Raw genomic sequence first — 20,030 nt, 5'->3', positions numbered from 1 at the left:
GACATATTATAAGAAGTTTGACTCACCGAGATCACTTTGGTGTAGTTCGGAGGCCTGTAGAAGAAATTTAAAATCCAGCGCGAGCCAGTATATCCATGTAATGACGGTGATCGGGGCACCGAGAATGCAGTTTCTCAAAATCTATTTTCGGCCGCTAAACGGTTGTTTTCATCAATCAGATTGGATTAATCGACAGTTGAGATTCCTCAACGCGAGGCATTGTTGTGGTTTTCAAATACGGGGTCTTTAGCCTCTGTAATATGATCTTTACACGCCTTTCCCCACTTGCTCCAGCACGCATGCGCACAGGCCAGCGCGCAGACTGGCTATTCTCCGGCTCACATTCTCTGCGCTACGATCGTTGTTGGTGCCGAGAATATTGTCGTCGTCATTCGTCAGCAACAATCCGATCGTAGCGCAGAGAATGTGAGGGAGAATAGCCAGTCTGCGCGCTGGCCTGTGCGCATGCGTGCTGGAGCAAGTGGGGAAAGGCGTGTAAAGATCATATTACAGAGGCTAAAGACCCCGTATTTGAAAACCACAACAATGCCTCGCGTTGAGGAATCTCAACTGTCGATTAATCCAATCTGATTGATGAAAACAACCGTTTAGCGGCCGAAAATAGATTTTGAGAAACTGCATTCTCGTTGCCCCGATCACCGTCATTACATGGATATACTGGCTCGCGCTGGATTTTAAATTTCTTCTACAGGCCTCCGAACTACACAAAAGTGATCTCGGTGAGTCAAAATTCTTATAATATGTCGTAAATAAGGTCCAGGTTGTCAAAAACGAGCATTGCCCTTTAACTAGGGGATCAACGGAAGCCCTGAAGGTTAGGAGGAGGGGGCGTGTCTAACGGGACTAGCCCCAGCTGTAGTACTGTTCTAACAGGACTAACCCCAGCTGTGGTACTATTCTAACAGGACTAACCCCAGCTGTAGTACGGTTCTAGCGGGACTAACCCCAGCTGTAGTACTGTTCTAACAGGACTAGCCCCAGCTGTAGTACTGTTCTAACGGGACTAACCCCAGCTGTAGTACTGTTCTAACAGGACTAGCCCCAGCTGTAGTACTGTTCTAACAGGACTAACCCCAGCTGTAGTACGGTTCTAACGGGACTAACCCCAGCTGTGGTCCTGTTCTAACGGGACTAACCCCAGCTGTGGTCCTGTTCTAACAGGACTAACCCCAGCTGTAGTACGGTTCTAGCGGGACTAACCCCAGCTGTAGTACGGTTCTAGCGGGACTAGCCCCAGCTGTTGTGCCGTACCGGTTGCTCATGAGTGACCCCAGGACCATGAGGCTGTCCTCCATGTTGGTGATGGTCTCCGAGGTGCTGTCTCCCCTCAGAAGCAGCTCGCCGCGGGTCTTGAAGTTAGCGAAGGTGAACGCCTTGTTGTCCCACTCAGCAATGACCTGCTTCAGCTTCTGCTCAATGTCCCTCTCTTTCACTGCACTGATGCAGATGTCCTACAAGAACAACAAAGAGGTTCATACTTCTCTTATACTGTAGTACCTATGCAGTCTATACTCACCTCTATCTCCTCTTATAGTACCTATGCACAGTCTATACTCACCTCTATCTCCTCTTATAGTATATATGCACAGTCTATACTCACCTCTATCTCCTCTTATAGTATCTATGCAGTCTATACTCACCTCTATCTCCTCTTATAGTATATATGCAGTCTTTACTCACCTCTATCTCCTCTTATAGTATATATGCACAGTCTATACTCACCTCTATCTCCTCTTATAGTACCTATGCACAGTCTATACTCACCTCTATCTCCTCTTATAGTATATATGCACAGTCTATACTCACCTCTATCTCCTCTTATAGTACCTATGCAGTCTATACTCACCTCTATCTCCTCTTATAGTAACTATGCACAGTCTATACTCACCTCTATCTCCTCTTATAGTATATATGCACAGTCTATACTCACCTCTATCTCCTCTTATAGTATATATGCAGTCTATACTCACCTCTATCTCCTCTTATAGTATATATGCAGTCTATACTCACCTCTATCTCCTCTTTACACTTGAGGAGTGGCGCTTCCATGATGTTGCGGAGTTTGAAGGCGTCTGTCTCCACCTCGAAGCTGTGTCCTGTCACCTCTGTGATGCGCTTCCAGTGCCGCGTCATCATGGCCTTGTTGGTCATCAGCTCCAGCAGGGGGCAGCATTCATTAAAGTCGTCGATAGTTTTCTTCAGGTCGAGGAATGCCTGCCACTCTTTCAGGGCGCGGGGCAGCTTGCGACACCTGGTAGGAGATGAGACAAGAGCTCAACATGACAAGAAGCTCTTCTAAGAAGCTGCCAAATGGTTCTTCAATTCAATGTCTCATATGTGGGTTAATAGTGAAAATGTTTATAAAATAATAACTGCCACAGCAGGGCAAAATATAACACCTGACGGAGGCCATGCCAACTGAAACTGTGTGCCTCTATCACTAACCCTCATAACCCTAACCCTTACCCTAACTCTAACCCTAACCCTAACCCTCTATGGGAGCTTTTTAAACAGCATGTATTTTTATTGTTGGATGTGCATGTATTTTTCCGCTACTCCAAAATGCAGCCAGTGCCCCCTGCAGAGCACAAGGCTTTCAGACACAGACCTGACCATCCATGTCTCTCAGTGAAACGCATCATATGACCTCTCCCAGGGTTAGGGTTAGGGTTAGGGCTAGGGCTTCCACATCAGCTGACTGAAGTGCTGGGTAATGTTCAGGTCTGACTTATCTGACTAAAGTGTTGGGTGATGTTCAGTCCTCCTGACTCCTCTGACTGAAGTGTTGGGTGATGTTCAGTCCTCCTGACTCCTCTGACTGAAGTGTTGGGTGATGTTCAGGTCTGACTCTTCTGACGGAAGTGTTGGGTGATGTTCAGGTCTGACTCCTCTGACTGAAGTGTTGGGTGATGTTCAGGTCTGACTCCTCTGACTAAAGTGTTGGGTGATGTTCAGGTCTGACTCTGTCCCTCACCTTGTCTGGAAGTCCAGCAGCTCGTTATTGATTCTCTCGATGTGGACGTCGGCCCAGAGGATGTCGTAGTAGCCGTTGACCGTGTCGATGACGCTGTTGTACAGGCCGTACAGCTTCTGGAGCAAGGTCAGCTGTTTCCTGATCTCCAGCAGCTGAGGATGCTGGGTAACAGACAGGCCGAAGAGCTCCTCCCCCCCGGTGTACGTTATGTATTTGCGAAAGAGGTTGTCAAAGCGATTCTGTGTGAAAGAAAATCAGTATGCCTTCATCCAGATATGCATTCATATACATCCACCACAAAATACATGCACATGAAATACGTAACATTCACTATTACAAATTAATAAAATAGTGTTTAATTACGTATAAGTACACTATTAGTATTACCATGCAGTTATACTTTGCATTACAGTGTCCTTGTTCCAGTGTCAAAGTGCTATAATAAGCTGTATTAGTGCATAGTTAGCATGTACATTATGTAACAATCTAATTAGTAGAAGTAAATGGACTAAACTTATAAACAGTCGTGCTTTTATCCAAAGCGCTTTACAATGAAGGCCTCTCATTCACCCATTCACACACACATTCACACACCAATGGTGGCAGCTGCTATGCAAGGTGCTAGTCTGCTCATTGGGAGCAATTTGGGATTCAGTGTCTTGCCCAAGGACACTTCGACATGTGGACAGCAGGAGCCGGGATTCGAACCGCCGACCCTATTGTCATTGGACGACCTGCTCTATCTCTTACAACCTCAGATCCAGTGCCTGGATACGGTTCCAGGTACCTGCTGTGCGGACTGAGGCTGGGAAAAGGAGCCTTTTTTATTCTGGTCCTTGGTCTTGGAATGACCTTCAGTCAAGCCTCAAACTGATGGCACTTATTCCTTTAGCCAGCTTTAAACTGAAATGATCAGAAGTCCTTACCACCAGCTGCTCATGTAGTAATATACCTTAATTTCTTATTGTTCCCACGTGCTCTACGCCTTTTGTATATTTAGTTGTGTTGTTCTCTGTGTCCTTGTGTCTTTCAATGTGAAACTTTGCTGCCTTCTTGGCCAGGTCAGTATTGTAAAAGAGATTTTATCTCAATGCTTTTTATCTGGTTAAATAAAGGTTAAATAAAAAATAAAAATCCCCCCAAGTGTGCTTGCTGTACTGTAGACAATAACACTGTTGTAGTTTTGCATACTTATGGATGTGCTTGTTGTAAGCCAGAATGCTTATTTTACATACTTAATTATTATAAGCATGCTTGCTCTAAGCTTCCATACGGTGCATACATTACGTTACATACGTCTTCTGGGAACACCTTGAGTTCTTCTAAAGAGACGGGCTGCTCTCGCTGGTCAGGACTGAGGCTGCTTGCTCAACTGCTATGGGATTATTATCTTATTATGAATCGAGAGCATGGACTTTAATTCAAGAGCACAGTCTTTTAATTCAAGAGCACAGTCTTTTAATTCAAGAGCAAAGATTTTAATTCAAGAGCAAAGATTTTAATTCAAGAGCATTCATTTCTCTTGTAATTTTTCCTTGTAATTTAATTTGATCTATTATGTGTATTATCAATCTATCTATTCCACTGTACCCTTCCCACTGCTACTGCACCGGTTACACTGCTACTGTACCCTTCCCACTGCTACTGTACCCTTCCCACTGCTACTGCACCCTTCCCACTGCTACTGTACCCTTCCCACTGCTACTGTACCCTTCCCACTGCTACTGCACCGGTTACACTGCTACTGTACCCCTCCCACTGCTACTGTACCCTTCCCACTGCTACTGCACCCTTCCCACTGCTACTGTACCCTTCCCACTGCTACTGTACCCTTCCCACTGCTACTGTACCCTTCCCACTGCTACTGCACCCTTCCCACTGCTACTGCACCGGTCACACTGCTACTGTACCCTTCCCACTGCTACTGTACCCTTCCCACTGCTACTGTACCCTTCCCACTGCTACTGTACCGGTCACACTGCTACTGCACCCTTCCCACTGCTACTGTACCCTTCCCACTGCTACTGCACCCTTCCCACTGCTACTGCACCCTTCCCACTGCTACTGTACCCTTCCCACTGCTACTGTACCGGTTACACTGCTGGAAGTTGTTATTGAGTCTATTTGTCGAATAACTGCACTTATGACGGTGTTTATTCTGCCTCGTTGCTTCGGGAGACTAAGCATCAACTACTCTGTTAATGGTTGTGGACAGGGGGAGGCCAGACGGGGGACAGGGGGAGGCCAGACGGGGGACAGGGGGAGGCCAGACTGGGGACAGGGGGAGGCCAGATTGGGGACAGGGGGAGGCCAGACTGGGGACAGGGAGAGGCCAGATTGGGGACAGGGGGAGGCCAGATTGGGGACAGGGGGAGGCCAGACGGGGGACAGGGGGAGGCCAGATTGGGGACAGGGGGAGGCCAGACGGGGGACAGGGGGAGGCCAGACTGGGGACAGGGGGAGGCCAGACGGGGGACAGGGGGAGGCCAGACTGAGGAGCTGAGAGAGCTCAGATCAGGATTCTGAATACTAGAGCCTCTTTCCTCCTCTGGTTACCCTGTATTTAAACATGAGGGCACTCTGGACCCACCTGGAACATGATGAGTCTGTCGCTGGCGTCCTGCGGGGCCAGGCCCATGGCCATGGGGCCGTCCTGGGAAGGGAAAAGTGGGTGTGTCAGGAAATGGCTTTTTATTCAGAGCGCCTTGTTTCTGCACCATGACGTACATTAGAGTTACCGAGAGGTTATTCAGCTCGACATCGTCTTTGCTTGCTAGAGGTGAAGCACATGTCAACTCACACCAAGACTATATGGGCAGCATGTGTCTGTGGGTGTCTGCGTGCATGTGTGAACAGGTCTGGTATTACCTGGTTATAATCCTGGTAGAAGTGTGTACAGGTCTGTATTACCTGGTTATAATCCTGGTAGAAGTGTGTACAGGTCTGGTATTACCTGGTTATAATCCTGGTAGAAGTGTGTACAGGTCTGGTATTACCTGGTTATAATCCTGGTAGAAGTGTGTACAGGTCTGGTATTACCTGGTTATAATCCTGGTAGAAGTGTGTGCAGGTCTGGTATTACCTGGTTATAATCCTGGTAGAAGTGTATGCGTGCATGTGTGTACAGGTCTGGTATTATCTGGTTATAATCCTGGTAGAAGTGTGTACAGGTCTGTATTACCTGGTTATAATCCTGGTAGAAGTGTATGCGTGCATGTGTGTACAGGTCTGGTATTACCTGGTTATAATCCTGGTATAAGTGTGTACAGGTCTGTATTACCTGGTTATAATCCTGGTAGAAGTGTGTGCAGGTCTGGTATTACCTGGTTATAATCCTGGTAGAAGTGTGTACAGGTCTGGTATTACCTGGTTATAATCCTGGTAGAAGTGTGTACAGGTCTGGTATTACCTGGTTATAATCCTGGTAGAAGTGTGTACAGGTGTGGTATTACCTGGTTATAATCCTGGTAGAAGTGTGTACAGGTCTGGTATTACCTGGTTATAATCCTGGTAGAAGTGTGTACAGGTCTGGTATTACCTGGTTATAATCCTGGTAGAAGTGTGTACAGGTGTGGTATTACCTGGTTATAATCCTGGTAGAAGTGTGTACAGGTCTGGTATTACCTGGTTATAATCCTGGTAGAAGTGTGTACAGGTCTGGTATTACCTGGTTATAATCCTGGTAGAAGTGTGTACAGGTCTGGTATTACCTGGTTATAATCCTGGTAGAAGTGTGTACAGGGCTGGTATTACCTGGTTATAATCCTGGTAGAAGTGTGTACAGGTGTGGTATTACCTGGTTATAATCCTGGTAGAAGTGTGTACAGGTCTGGTATTACCTGGTTATAATCCTGGTAGAAGTGTGTACAGGTCTGGTATTACCTGGTTATAATCCTGGTAGAAGTGTGTACAGGTGTGGTATTACCTGGTTATAATCCTGGTAGAAGTGTGTACAGGTGTGGTATTACCTGGTTATAATCCTGGTAGAAGTGTGTACAGGTGTGGTATTACCTGGTTATAATCCTGGTAGAAGTGTGTACAGGGCTGGTATTACCTGGTTATAATCCTGGTAGAAGTGTGTACAGGTCTGTATTACCTGGTTATAATCCTGGTAGAAGTGTGTGCAGGTCTGGTATTACCTGGTTATAATCCTGGTAGAAGTGTGTACAGGGCTGGTATTACCTGGTTATAATCCTGGTAGAAGTGTGTACAGGGCTGGTATTACCTGGTTATAATCCTGGTAGAAGTGTGTACAGGTGTGGTATTACCTGGTTATAATCCTGGTAGAAGTGTGTACAGGTCTGGTATTACCTGGTTATAATCCTGGTAGAAGTGTGTGCAGGTCTGGTATTACCTGGTTATAATCCTGGTAGAAGTGTGTACAGGTCTGGTATTACCTGGTTATAATCCTGGTAGAAGTGTGTACAGGTCTGGTATTACCTGGTTATAATCCTGGTAGAAGTGTGTACAGGTCTGGTATTACCTGGTTATAATCCTGGTAGAAGTGTGTACAGGTCTGGTATTACCTGGTTATAATCCTGGTAGAAGTGTGTACAGGTGTGGTATTACCTGGTTATAATCCTGGTAGAAGTGTGTACAGGTCTGGTATTACCTGGTTATAATCCTGGTAGAAGTGTGTGCAGGTCTGGTATTACCTGGTTATAATCCTGGTAGAAGTGTGTACAGGTCTGGTATTACCTGGTTATAATCCTGGTAGAAGTGTGTACAGGTCTGGTATTACCTGGTTATAATCCTGGTAGAAGTGTGTACAGGTCTGGTATTACCTGGTTATAATCCTGGTAGAAGTGTGTACAGGTCTGGTATTACCTGGTTATAATCCTGGTAGAAGTGTGTACAGGTCTGGTATTACCTGGTTATAATCCTGGTAGAAGTGTGTACAGGTCTGGTATTACCTAGTTATAATCCTGGTAGAAGTGTGTACAGGTCTGGTATTACCTGGTTATAATCCTGGTAGAAGTGTGTACAGGTCTGGTATTACCTGGTTATAATCCTGGTAGAAGTGTGTACAGGTCTGGTATTACCTGGTTATAATCCTGGTAGAAGTGTGTACAGGTCTGGTATTACCTGGTTATAATCCTAGTAGAAGTGTTCACAGGTCTGTATTACCTGGTTATAATCCTGGTAGAAGTGTGTACAGGTCTGTATTACCTGGTTATAATCCTGGTAGAAGTGTTCACAGTCGTCCACAAACAGCTGCACGCTGTTGATGAGTTCGCCCCTGAAGCTGGGCTGGAGAGAGGCCAGCTGGTTCTGGACCTCGGTGCCCCGGGTCAGGAGCTTCTCCCAGCTGTAGCGCAGCGCGTCCACCTTCTCCGCCTCCTCCCTGGCCACGCTCAGATCGTACTTATTCAGCATGCCGTACGACTCCTGGGAAAGGTTGGGGAAGCAAGTTCATTATTGAGGAGAGCCATCATTAGGACCATGACTGAGTCGGGCGTGTCTGTCTGTAGTAGCACACCTCTATGGGCCCCACTAATGTAGTAGTTTCAACTCTCCCCCTTTGTAATTGTAAACTCCTCTGCCTCGCTCTTTTGTCCAAGTCAGAAAGGCCACACCTTGTCCTTCCTGCCCTGACTCAGACCTTTGTCTATATTCAAAGTGAGTTTCATCCCACATTCCTTTCTTTCACTGTGTGATATCCGTCCCCTCACGATGACGCATAGACAACTCAGCCAATCAAATCCTAGAAAGACTTACCTGTGTTTGGACTGAATATAAGACTGGGCATGACAAGCTTTGAATTCACTTCTCTGACGAAACCACCTTTGTTTGCGTTGTTCAGGAAGTCCTTGCGCACGTAATGTTTTTCACAATAAATCAGACTTAACCTTTTGAACGAATCTTGGTAAATCCTTTAAAATCCATTACAGTTTGGCGACGCGGATGATCTGGGAGGACTACCTGCGTGTTGCCGGGATTCCAGTGGATGAACTGATCGACAGACGTGTCGGTCCATATGGGCTTGGAAAATCAATTTTCTCTCTTGCGCCAGAGCGCTAGCCGAGATTATTTCCTCAGTTCTGCCACTGGATTCCTGAGGCTCACAGGTACGTTTAAACGAACCCTCTTATGGGTTGAGTTGTATTTGCCTTGATTTGGTTCAGCTTGTTGGTCTGGATTGTTTGAAAACAGGAACCCCAGCGTGGGTATTTAGTCCTACCGAGGGTAGGAAGAGCATGGTTGATGTTTCGTTTCAAGAACGATACCAACTAGCTTAAGCCTCATTGTTGATGTTTCGTTTCAAGAACGATACCAACTAGCTTAAGCCCCGTTGTTGATGTTCGTGTTAGCACGATTGCCAACTAGCTTCGAAGTGATTGTTGATGTTCGTTGAAGAACGATTACCAACGAGATGGTAGCTACGGGAGTGATTGAGAGTTTTTGCAATCCGCGTTTCTTGGAGAAACGATTTCCCCTTTTCCCGGGTGGCTTGGTGAACCTAACGAGCGTTAGCTTTGACCAAGTGGCTGTGCAGTGTTTGGTGGACCTAAACTAGGTTTAGCTCTGACCAGGTTGCTAGTGCAGCCGAGCATGCTGTTTGAAAACGTGGGCCTTTGTTTCGTCTTGTGTCTTATGTGTTACTGTTGAGCCTCGGCTCTTGATTGTATGTTTGTTACGCGCGCCATGGATCCAAGTAAAGTATTTGTTTTCCACAGGGTTGAAGTTCGCAGATAGTGCGATTCCCACAGGGTTGAAGTTCGCAGTGAGTGCGATTTCCAAATGGGTTGAAGTTCGCAGTGAGTGCGATTACCAGCTAATCTCCGGAGTGTCTGTTTTTGTCGTGTGTTGTCTTTGTTTGTCTAGCGCTATTTTCGCCGGCTCAGTGGCATTTTTGAGCTTCGGCTCTTGCTTTATATCGTAAGTATTTTGTATACTTTTCCAGTAGGCTAGCTGGTTGCCTAGGAGACGCAGGAAAACACTGTCCCGGTGATCCGCCATTGAGCCAGAGGAGTGAGCCAGAGGAGAACAAAGAACTTCGCTGACTGGATGAGTACTAAGCGAATTTTAATGTGTCTTTGTTTCTTTCGAAATTGTATTCTTTCCCGCCGTGAGTTAACCATAAGGTTTCCTTTCATTGCTGTTTTGGGGTTTCTAGGCTGTTATTAGGGATTTGTTTCTTTAAATTTCCCCGCGCACGGCCATAGACCACATCCGGGTCATACATGCAACATTTTGGGATCACCACTAGGTGTCCCTGTAACACTAGCTATTAAAATATGCTAGAGGATGTAAAGAATTTCTACTGCTAAACGTGTCTAGCCTGAGGAGATTGTTGCGCTCAAGCATTATTCTGCGAGCGTTTGTTGGCAGATTTTCGTTATGTGCTAAAGCATTTTCGATTTCTTACATCCACATCTGACATTTTAGTGTTAAATTCTAAGATTCGGGCTCAGCTAGAGGGTTAAGGGAAAAGCCTGTTAATTCTCTAGACTGGTCTGTTTTTAAGATTTGGGAGAGTAGCACGAGAGAGTTTTTTTTAGGTCAGGAAGGAAAGATAAGGAGATTCAGCAAACAGTCTCTCCACCATTTCCCCAGCAGAATAACTCTGATTTAAAATTAGATTCCCCCCTCGACTTGTTGCGCCATTAGCCACGCCCCTTCTCTCTACGGGTTAAGCGCGCCCCTTTCTACGAGGTATTCGTCCGAACAGGGCAGGAAGGAAGAGCCTCCGATTTGGGGTCGAGCGCCACCTGCTGGAGTTCCCTTGAACAACCCATAAGGGAGATTTAAACTAGCCAAGATAGAGAGATTTTTTTTTGACAGGGTTTTGAATAGGTGTTTGATTCAGGAGTTTGTTTCAATAGTCAATGAATGGCCATAAGCTGTTCGTTTTATGCATTTCTAAGGTATGAATTTCATTCATATAATGATAATGTGTTTTTGAGGAGTTGACTTTAGGCCTTCTCCTCTGCTATTGAACCCAGTCTGTGTTTGAGTCTTATTTTTCAGGTGTTATGGACCCTGGGCGGCAGGTCTTTGAGGAGCCTGGATCATGCCTTCCTGGGGACATTGGAACCTGCTGTTGGTCTGTTTAACTGTTGTTTGTTTTGTCTCTCTTTCTGATATGTAGCTTAAGACATAAGGCGTAGTGCATAATAGTGGGGGGAATAGATAAGGGTTGCCAGTGTCTTAATCTGAATGCAGCATCTCATAACCCAATTTATATATATTTTAAATGGTTATGTTAAATATCTCATGTTTATAGTTTGAGGCACATTCATCGGGCCTGAGTGTTTTTTACAGACAACTGTCGTTCCGGGAGTGATGGGTGAATGCCGAACCAGGAGACGGGCACAGGACACCGGAGGTGGAGATGGAGGTTACTGGCCTGTTTCCCTACAGATGGGCGATCTGGGGTTCGTGAGATGCAACGCCAACGCCATGTCACCAATTCACTGTGAGCGACAGATAAGTATGAAACGGAGAAGAGACCATTTTGTCCGAAGCAGTGCCCAAATACTCTGTCCTCAAATGCAGAAGAGGGAGCGTTTAGATATACAAATTTTAGCTATACAAATGAAGCTTTGCTGGAGTTTTTTGATTAGTTAATTGTAAATGAAGCCAGTTCATTTTAGTGTCATTTTCTTTGCCCCATCTCTATTTTTATCCTGACTTCAGGAAATTTTTTGCTTTCACCCTTAGGGGGTGTTGTTTTGTTGAGACGAGAATATGGTTATTTTATTTTCATAAAATCGCGAGAGAAATGCTAGAGCCAAATCCAATTGCCTTGATCATGACTGGGGACTGGGCGTGTTAAAGTCATTCTAACACTGCCCTTGATGTCACTATAGGCTACTGCAGACTGGCTCTAAAATGACACTTGAACAGTCACCCTGTTTAAGTTTTCCTGACAGAATAACAACATTTTTTCCCCAAAGCAGGAGCTTGCGCTTAACCATATTTCTGAGTATCTCCTACAGACTGCTGATAACCGTTCCTGACCAAAGAAGGGAACAGGGAGACCAGACCAGAGGACTCTCTTTTTGCTCTTCTGTTTTGTCTCTGTTTGTCTCTCTCATCTGTGGATCCACAGACGGAGCACTTCATCAGCCTGTACTGGGGGAGCGGGAGCGCCGAGGTGAGCCCTCCAGCAGCACGACCCGGGCCGGCCCTACATGGAGCAGTACAGGGATGGACCGGGTTCAGTTCAAGAGCCTGTACGTGCTGCTGGCGCCCTGACTGTGTGGCGTCCACACAGACACCGTGTCCCATCGCACCTTCACCCTGCTGAACCAGGACAGGGACTCTCTCCTCACCCTCCGAGAGCTCGCTGCAAAAGCTGCGGCTGTCTCTGCTTCCTCCCCTGTGCTTTCTATGCTCTCTCTACCATCCACAGACCCTGACAAGATTCCTCCACTGTCCCCGGCAGACATTTCTGACCTACAAGCATCTGCTCCACCTGCGGAGAAAAAGAAATGGAGGAATAAGTGCACCACCAAACTAACCTGTATCTAGGGCCTAATGACAAACCTGTACTACCTCGTTCATGTTTTCATTATGCTTTCAAACTAGCCCACGGGCCAGATCATGTTTCAAAAAACAGGGGTGGCGGAGGATGTTAACAGGTATTGGTATGCACCAGGTTTCACGGTTTTTGCAGAACAAAACTGTGCCAAATGCATCATATGCATGCAAAACAATGTTGGAAAAGGGATAAAAATGGAACTGTCAGCACATCCTCGGCCAAGTGGGCCATGGGAACATGTTATGATGGATTTTATTGAACTCTCTCCATGCCAGGGGTACAAATATTGCCTGGTATTAACTAATGTTTTCTCCAAATGGACTGAGGTATTTCCTTGCAGGCATGCCTCAGCGTTGTCAGTGGCAAAGAGTCTCCTGAGAGAGATCATTCCAAGATGGGGCCTGCCAACCAAACTCTCTTCAGATCGAGGGAGCCATTTTGTAAATAGTGTCATTCAGGAAATCTGCAATAGCCTACAGATTGACCTTAGAACGCATTGTAGCTATCATCCAGCAAGTGCTGGAGTAGTGGAGAGAGCTAAGCAAACTCTGAAAGTAAAGCTCACCAAGCTGATGGCAGAGACAGGTCTGTCATTGATGAAAGTTCTACCTCTGGCACTCATGTATATGAGAGGGAGACCGCACCAGACCACAGGGCTGGCTCCATATGAAGTCCTTACTGGTCGACCTATGAAAATGACTAACACACCGTTTCCCCAAAATAAGATTAGTCTCATGTCATGTGAAGATGATATGATACAATATTGTCTTACACTGAATAACATTCTAAAAAATGTCTTCAACAGAGTGAGGACCGCCATTTCCTGAGGCTAAGGAGGGGTTCCTGCATCACATCTCTCCTGGGGATTGGGTCCTGGTCCACGACCACAGACGAAGGAGCTGGAACTCGCCGAGATGGCTCGGGCCGTACCAGGTTCTACTCATCACGCAGACAGCGATCTGAGAGGACTTCGTGGATCCATGCAAGCATTGCCGACGGGTCCAAGCAGCAGAGGACGGTCCACCAGGGGATCGCAAACACCAGGAGATCAGAATGCAGCTGAACCAGAGGGCTCAGAGGCCAAAACCATGGGCCATCACACTGTCCTCTCCTCTGACGAGAAATCGGAGGAAAAATGACCTTGCTGGTCACCTCCTCACAAGATGCACCACACACGCACACACACCTGCACACACTAACATTGAACATAACTGATTTCAAGCAACGCGACATTGAAGTTGCGAACTAGAAGAGAAGACGCCTTGCATTCCACAATGACATTCTATTGCCCAAAAGAGAAGTGCCACCTAAATGACTGTTGGGATACACTGTGAACAAGAGTGACCTTGAAAGTCACCGCCACACTCTCCTCTCCTCTGATGAGCAATCGGACTGCACCTCTGATCGCACACACTGGAACCTACATTAAACATTCAGAGACGCACACGTGGAATCTATGTTCCATAGGACATCACATGCGATTATTCACAAGAGTGAATGAACTTTGAAATAATCTGAAAAATATCATATTTGTTTACAAGAGTTGCAATGGTTGAAACATGAGTTGATAAATAAGTTTGGGTTTTTCCTCTAAATTGACCAAGAGGTTTTTTGCCCTTCTTACACTGGTAACCATTTATTTTTTTTGCCTTGTTAAATCAAGTTTTTTTTTGGTGAATGGTTGTCCACTCTTAGACTATAAATAGTATATAATCATGTCATCTTTTTTATCTTGTTTCCTGTCAAATTTCTGAAACAAGGGGTTTTGGTGCGTGATTTTGCACGTGGAAAGAAAATAATAAAAAAAAAAAAGAGATTTTTTTTTTTTTTTTGCTCCACCTAGTGGAGAGATTGTTTCCTTTCCACATGTATAGCATAGCTGACTGTTTACACTGTGTTTGGATTTTATATTTTATTTTTGTGTGCCTGTTCAGGCACAAATGAGGGATTGTCCAGGAATTTACATCCAAACACCTTAAACCTTTGTCCTCAAGTCCCCTGCAAACCCTAGTTTCAATCTCCCCCTTTGTAAATGTAAAACACCTCAACTCTCCCCCTTTGTAATTGTAAACTCCTCTGCCTCGCTCTTTTGTCCAAGTCAGAAAGGCCACACCTTGTCCTTCCTGCCCTGACTCAGACCTTTGTCTATATTCAAAGTGAGTTTCATCCCACATTCCTTTCTTTCACTGTGTGATATCCGTCCCCTCACGATGACGCATAGACAACTCAGCCAATCAAATCCTAGAAAGACTTACCTGTGTTTGGACTGAATATAAGACTGGGCATGACAAGCTTTGAATTCACTTCTCTGACGAAACCACCTTTGTTTGCGTTGTTCAGGAAGTCCTTGCGCACGTAATGTTTTTCACAATAAATCAGACTTAACCTTTTGAACGAATCTTGGTAAATCCTTTAAAATCCATTACATCATCATAAGTCCTGCTAATGCTTATTTACCATCATATATAACTGTCCTTTTAACATTTCTGACAGACTGTGCACTCTTGAAATATTAGTGCTCATTGCCCATGTCCCAGCTTAATGGGTCTCTAAGGGCGTATACATGTACGTACATGCCCAGGTAACCATATACAGGCTCATAGACATCCATTGTATCCTTCCTACTGTACTTACTGTAGCACAAATATCTGAAGGATGCAAAGTCTGTCAATGTTGATATGGACCATTGTATAGGGATTTATTATTATTATTTATTGATATGGACCATTGAATAGGGATGTATGATGCTCTAAACGTGTGTGTCGTAGCACCTCTATGGGTCCCACTTGGAAGTCGATGGAGATCTGAAGCTCCCTGATGTCTTTGAGCGCTGCCATGGCGATGCGGATGTCATCCAGGTCTTTGATTGGCCGGTTCAGCTTCTTCCCGGCCTCGTCCACGAACAGGAAGATCTGCTCCATCTCCCACCTGGCCTTGCGGTTGCAGTGGAGGCCGTAGTCCACCATCCAGCTCTTAGTCTCCGCCGTCAAGGACAGCTTCAGATTAGCTGCTCAGAAAAGCAGAACACAGAGCGACGGTTCTGGGAAAGCAGTCAAAGCAGCAGAGCAAGTCTGGCTCACTGAACTTGATCAGGAACATTTTGTTATTCTCTATTAGGGCTGTCAAATGAGCTCAGAAATTATATTTGACTTTCTCTCTTAAATTTTTTCCCAAAATCGCCTATACATTCAATTATTGGTATGGTATTATTTAGCATAGAAAATGAGGCATGTCATAACTGGTCAGTACCGTTAGTCTGTAACTATGTGTTTGGATTGCACTGCTGCCTATCTTGGCCAGGTCTCTCTTGAAAAAGAGATTTTTAATCTCAATGGGACTTTTCCTGGTTAAATAAAGGCTAAATAAAATAAAATAAAAAAAGGGATTTGAGTTCACCTTTAATAGGTTGTACAGTAGGTGAGTTTCTAAAAGACACTCATATTTAGGTTGTCCAGTAGGTTGTCCACTGGCATGCTAGCCTGCTGAGTTTGAGGCTACACGGCATATACTGCAGAAAGCTGGTTTTGGTATTTAAACCTCCATCTGAACTGGGGCCGGGGACGCTAGCACGCTACCGTTAGCTGCTGTGTGTCCTTGAAAAGGGAACGCATTCAGTCGGATGACAGAAACATTTTCCTGTGCATTAGTCCTGTGAAGATCAAGTCATTTTTATGACTCAATTTTTTTATTTTTTTTTCATAGCAAGAACAGTAAACCAAAAAATATTTTATAAATGATGTTGAAAACTACTAGGAACTTGTGTCATTCACTCCATTAGCGCCTCCAGACCTCAGCGCCACGCTGTAGCCCTGCGCCAACGCCGTCTTGTCTCCTCTCACATTCTCAAACAGACACACATGTATCTAAACAATGTTTAAATTCTACATGTCACACTCTAAACCATGTTTAAATTCTACATGTCACACTCTAAACCATGTTTAAATTCTACATGTCGCACTCTAAACCATGTTTAAATTCTACATGTCGCACTCTAAACCATGTTTAAATTCTACATGTCACACTCTAAACAATGTTTAAATTCTACATGTCACACTCTAAACCATGTTTAAATTCTACATGTCACACACTCTAAACCATGTTTAAATTCTACATGTGTTACGGCTCCACCTCCGCCTGGGCGCTCTCCAGCTCCCACCACCGTTCCCGCAGCGCGCACACCACGGCCTTCCACTTCAGCGCGCGCTCTGCGCGCCCTCCGACGTAATCACCCCCCACACCTGAACACGGTTCCGCTAACGACGTAATCACCCCCCACACCTGAACACGGTTCCGCTAACGACGTAATCACCCCCCACACCTGAACACGTTCCGCTAACGACGTAATCACCCCCCACACCTGAACACGGTTCCGCTAACGACGTAATCACCCCCCACACCTGAACACGGTTCCGCTAACGACGTAATCACCCCCCACACCTGAACACGGTTCCGCTGACGACGTAATCACCCCCCACACCTGAACACGGTTCCGCTAACGACCTGATCACCCCCCACACCTGAACACGGTTCCGCTAACGACGTAATCACCCCCCACACCTGAACACGGTTCCGCTAACGACCTGATCACCCCCGCACACCTGATCACCCCCGCACACCTGATCACCCCCGCACACCTGAACACGGTTCCGCTAACGAGCTCCGAGGGCGCGGCTCACCTGCTGCCACTACTCATCTAATCACCTCCCCTATAAGAACCCGGTCTTCCCAACGTTCGTCGCCAGTTCTTTCCTAAGATTCCTTGTGGAAAGTTGTGGTTTCTGTAGTTCCCGTGCTAGTAGTTGTCTTAGTTGTTTTTTTTCCCTTTTACTCATTCTACTCTCCACTCCTCCAGATTCCGGTTTGTTTGCTGCGCTTTTCCTGGACTGACACACGGCTTCCCCGACCCATTCTCCCCGGACCTCGACCACGGCTTGGATTACGTTTTCTGTACTTTGTTTGTTGATCGATTGACCCCTGCCTGAACTTGACTACCCTTTGCCTTGCCCTCTGTACTGCCGCTTTCTATTAAACCGCCCTCTGGGCTTGGAACTGTCCGTCTGTGTCCGTGGTCCTGCGTTTGGGTCAGCTAGCCAACCAGCCCCCTTACAACATGTCACACACTCTAAATCAGGTTTAAATTCTACATGTCACATACTCTAAATCAGGTTTAAATTCTACATGTCACACACTCTAAACCATGTTGAATTCAAACAGGTAAGCAGAGATATCCTGATTACACACATTTGTATTTAGCCTTGCTGAAGGAATTGAGGGCAATAAGGACTACTGGTATGCAGAGCAGTAGTATTGAGTGTGGAACGTGTGGTTCTCCTCGCGGCCTACCTGTGTAGAGAGCCAGTGCTCCTAGTATTGGTGTGTGGAACGTGTGGTTCCTACCTGTGTAGAGAGCCAGTGCTCCTAGTATTGGTGTGTGGAACGTGTGGTTCCTACCTGTGTAGAGAGCCAGTGCTCCTAGTATTGGTGTGTGGAACGTGTGGTTCCTACCTGTGTAGAGAGCCAGCGCTCCCACGGTGAGGTACTCTGGCTCAGCGTTGATCTCCTGCTCCAGGTCCCGGTAGTAGAGGATCTGGGACTCAAAGTCGTCCAGCAGAGGGCTTCCCTGGCTGAAGGCCTCCATGGTCTCCTGCCGGTCCTGCCTCCAGATGTGGTGGTAGCAGCTGAAATGCTCCAGACCGTTCATCACCTCCTGCACAACGAAAGAAACACAACAAGCTCAGGATCTCCATACTAGCTGGTCAGTATCTGAACCCTGGCTGATAGGATCTCTATACTAGCTGGTCAGTATCTGAACCCTGGCTGATAGGATCTCCATACTAGCTGGTCAGTATCTGAACCCTGGCTGATAGGATCTCTATACTAGCTGGTCAGTATCTGAACCCTGGCTGATAGGATCTCTATACTAGCTGGTCAGTATCTGGACCCTGGCTGATAGGATCTCTATACTAGCTGGTCAGTATCTGAACCCTGGCTGATAGGATCTCTATACTAGCTGGTCAGTATCTGAACCCTGGCTGATAGGATCTCTATACTAGCTGGTCAGTATCTGAACCCTGGCTGATAGGATCTCTATACTAGCTGGTCAGTATCTGAACCCTGGCTGATAGGATCTCTATACTAGCTGGTCAGTATCTGAACCCTGGCTGATAGGATCTCCATACTAGCTGGTCAGTATCTGAACCCTGGCTGATAGGATCTCCATACTAGCTGGTCAGTATCTGAACCCTGGCTGATAGGATCTCTATACTAGCTGGTCAGTATCTGAACCCTGGCTGATAGGATCTCTATACTAGCTGGTCAGTATCTGAACCCTGGCTGATAGGATCTCTATACTAGCTGGTCAGTATCTGAACCCTGGCTGATAGGATCTCTATACTAGCTGGTCAGTATCTGAACCCTGGCTGATAGGATCTCCATACTAGCTGGTCAGTATCTGAACCCTGGCTGATAGGATCTCCATACTAGCTGGTCAGTATCTGAACCCTGGCTGATAGGATCTCTATACTAGCTGGTCAGTATCTGAACCCTGGCTGATAGGATCTCTATACTAGCTGGTCAGTATCTGAACCCTGGCTGATAGGATCTCTATACTAGCTGGTCAGTATCTGAACCCTGGCTGATAGGATCTCTATACTAGCTGGTCAGTATCTGAACCCTGGCTGATAGGATCTCCATACTAGCTGGTCAGTATCTGAACCCTGGCTGATAGGATCTCTATACTAGCTGGTCAGTGCCTGTACCTTCTTGGTGGAGTTGATGGAGGTACTGAGGACAGACACCAGCTTGACGATCTCCTTGTTCTCTGACACACTCTTGTAGTAGTTCCTGGCCTGGAATGGAAAGGCCTGGTTCACCGAGGCCGACATGTCAGACGTGCTGCCGTCTGGGGAACAGGACCAGAGGTTAGGGTGCGTCTCAAACCTTTAACAGGTTAGGGTGCGTCTCAAACCTTTAACAGGTTAGGGTGCATCTCAAAGCTTTAACAGGTTAGGGTGCATCTCAAAGCTTTAACAGGTTAGGGTGCATCTCAAAGTTTTAACAGGCCTCTCCATCTGCAATCATGTCAAAACACAGGGACATGAGAAAGCCCGATGGAGGATGTCCATATAAGGAGCTGTCTTTTAGCGGTCCTGTAATTGTGTCTATGCAGGATCATGGAGGAGGGAACATGAAGAAAGGCGATTGGGGAGGCTACTTTAGACTAGTGAAATACATTCTGAGAAGAACACTAAAACATACTTTGCCTTACATTGCTAGTACACAGTTTGAACTGATTTAAACTGATTCATAAACAGTAGAAAGGAAGCAGAGTTCCCTCCAGCACGTGACCTTTGAACTGATTTAAACTGATTCATAAACAGTAAAGAGGAAGCAGAGTTCCCTCCAGCACGTGACCCGGTGTTGTGGTACCTGGCGCGCTCCGGTACGTGGTTTCTCCGTCCTCTGATTGGCTGTCTGTGCTGTCCTGCCTCAGAGCAGCCATGCGTCTCTCACTCATCTTCCTCTGCAAGAGAACAGGTCAGACAAACT

The 20,030-nt window shown here is 46.1% G+C and overlaps 1 protein-coding gene across 2 annotated transcripts in view; it reads right to left on the bottom strand.

Annotated features, from left to right (window-relative positions):
* The window catches only part of dnah5 (dynein, axonemal, heavy chain 5), a gene marked incomplete at both ends in the record, with an annotated part of 112,307 nt that overhangs the window by 64,003 nt on the left and 28,274 nt on the right, over positions 1–20,030 (bottom strand). For both annotated transcript variants that reach the window (XM_084441832.1, XM_084441833.1), the window contains 9 exons: positions 1,273–1,472; positions 2,032–2,272; positions 2,996–3,234; positions 5,586–5,648; positions 8,165–8,383; positions 15,254–15,489; positions 17,988–18,189; positions 19,241–19,383; positions 19,911–20,004. In XM_084441832.1, coding sequence (XP_084297958.1) covers positions 1,273–1,472; positions 2,032–2,272; positions 2,996–3,234; positions 5,586–5,648; positions 8,165–8,383; positions 15,254–15,489; positions 17,988–18,189; positions 19,241–19,383; positions 19,911–20,004 — 1,637 coding nt within the window. The remainder of the gene's footprint in view (positions 1–1,272; positions 1,473–2,031; positions 2,273–2,995; positions 3,235–5,585; positions 5,649–8,164; positions 8,384–15,253; positions 15,490–17,987; positions 18,190–19,240; positions 19,384–19,910; positions 20,005–20,030) is intronic.

Source organism: Borostomias antarcticus (genome assembly GCF_949987555.1).
Source record: "Borostomias antarcticus genome assembly, chromosome: 8".
NCBI classification, from domain to species: domain Eukaryota; kingdom Metazoa; phylum Chordata; class Actinopteri; order Stomiiformes; family Stomiidae; genus Borostomias; species Borostomias antarcticus.
This window is presented reverse-complemented; position numbering and strand designations above follow the sequence as displayed.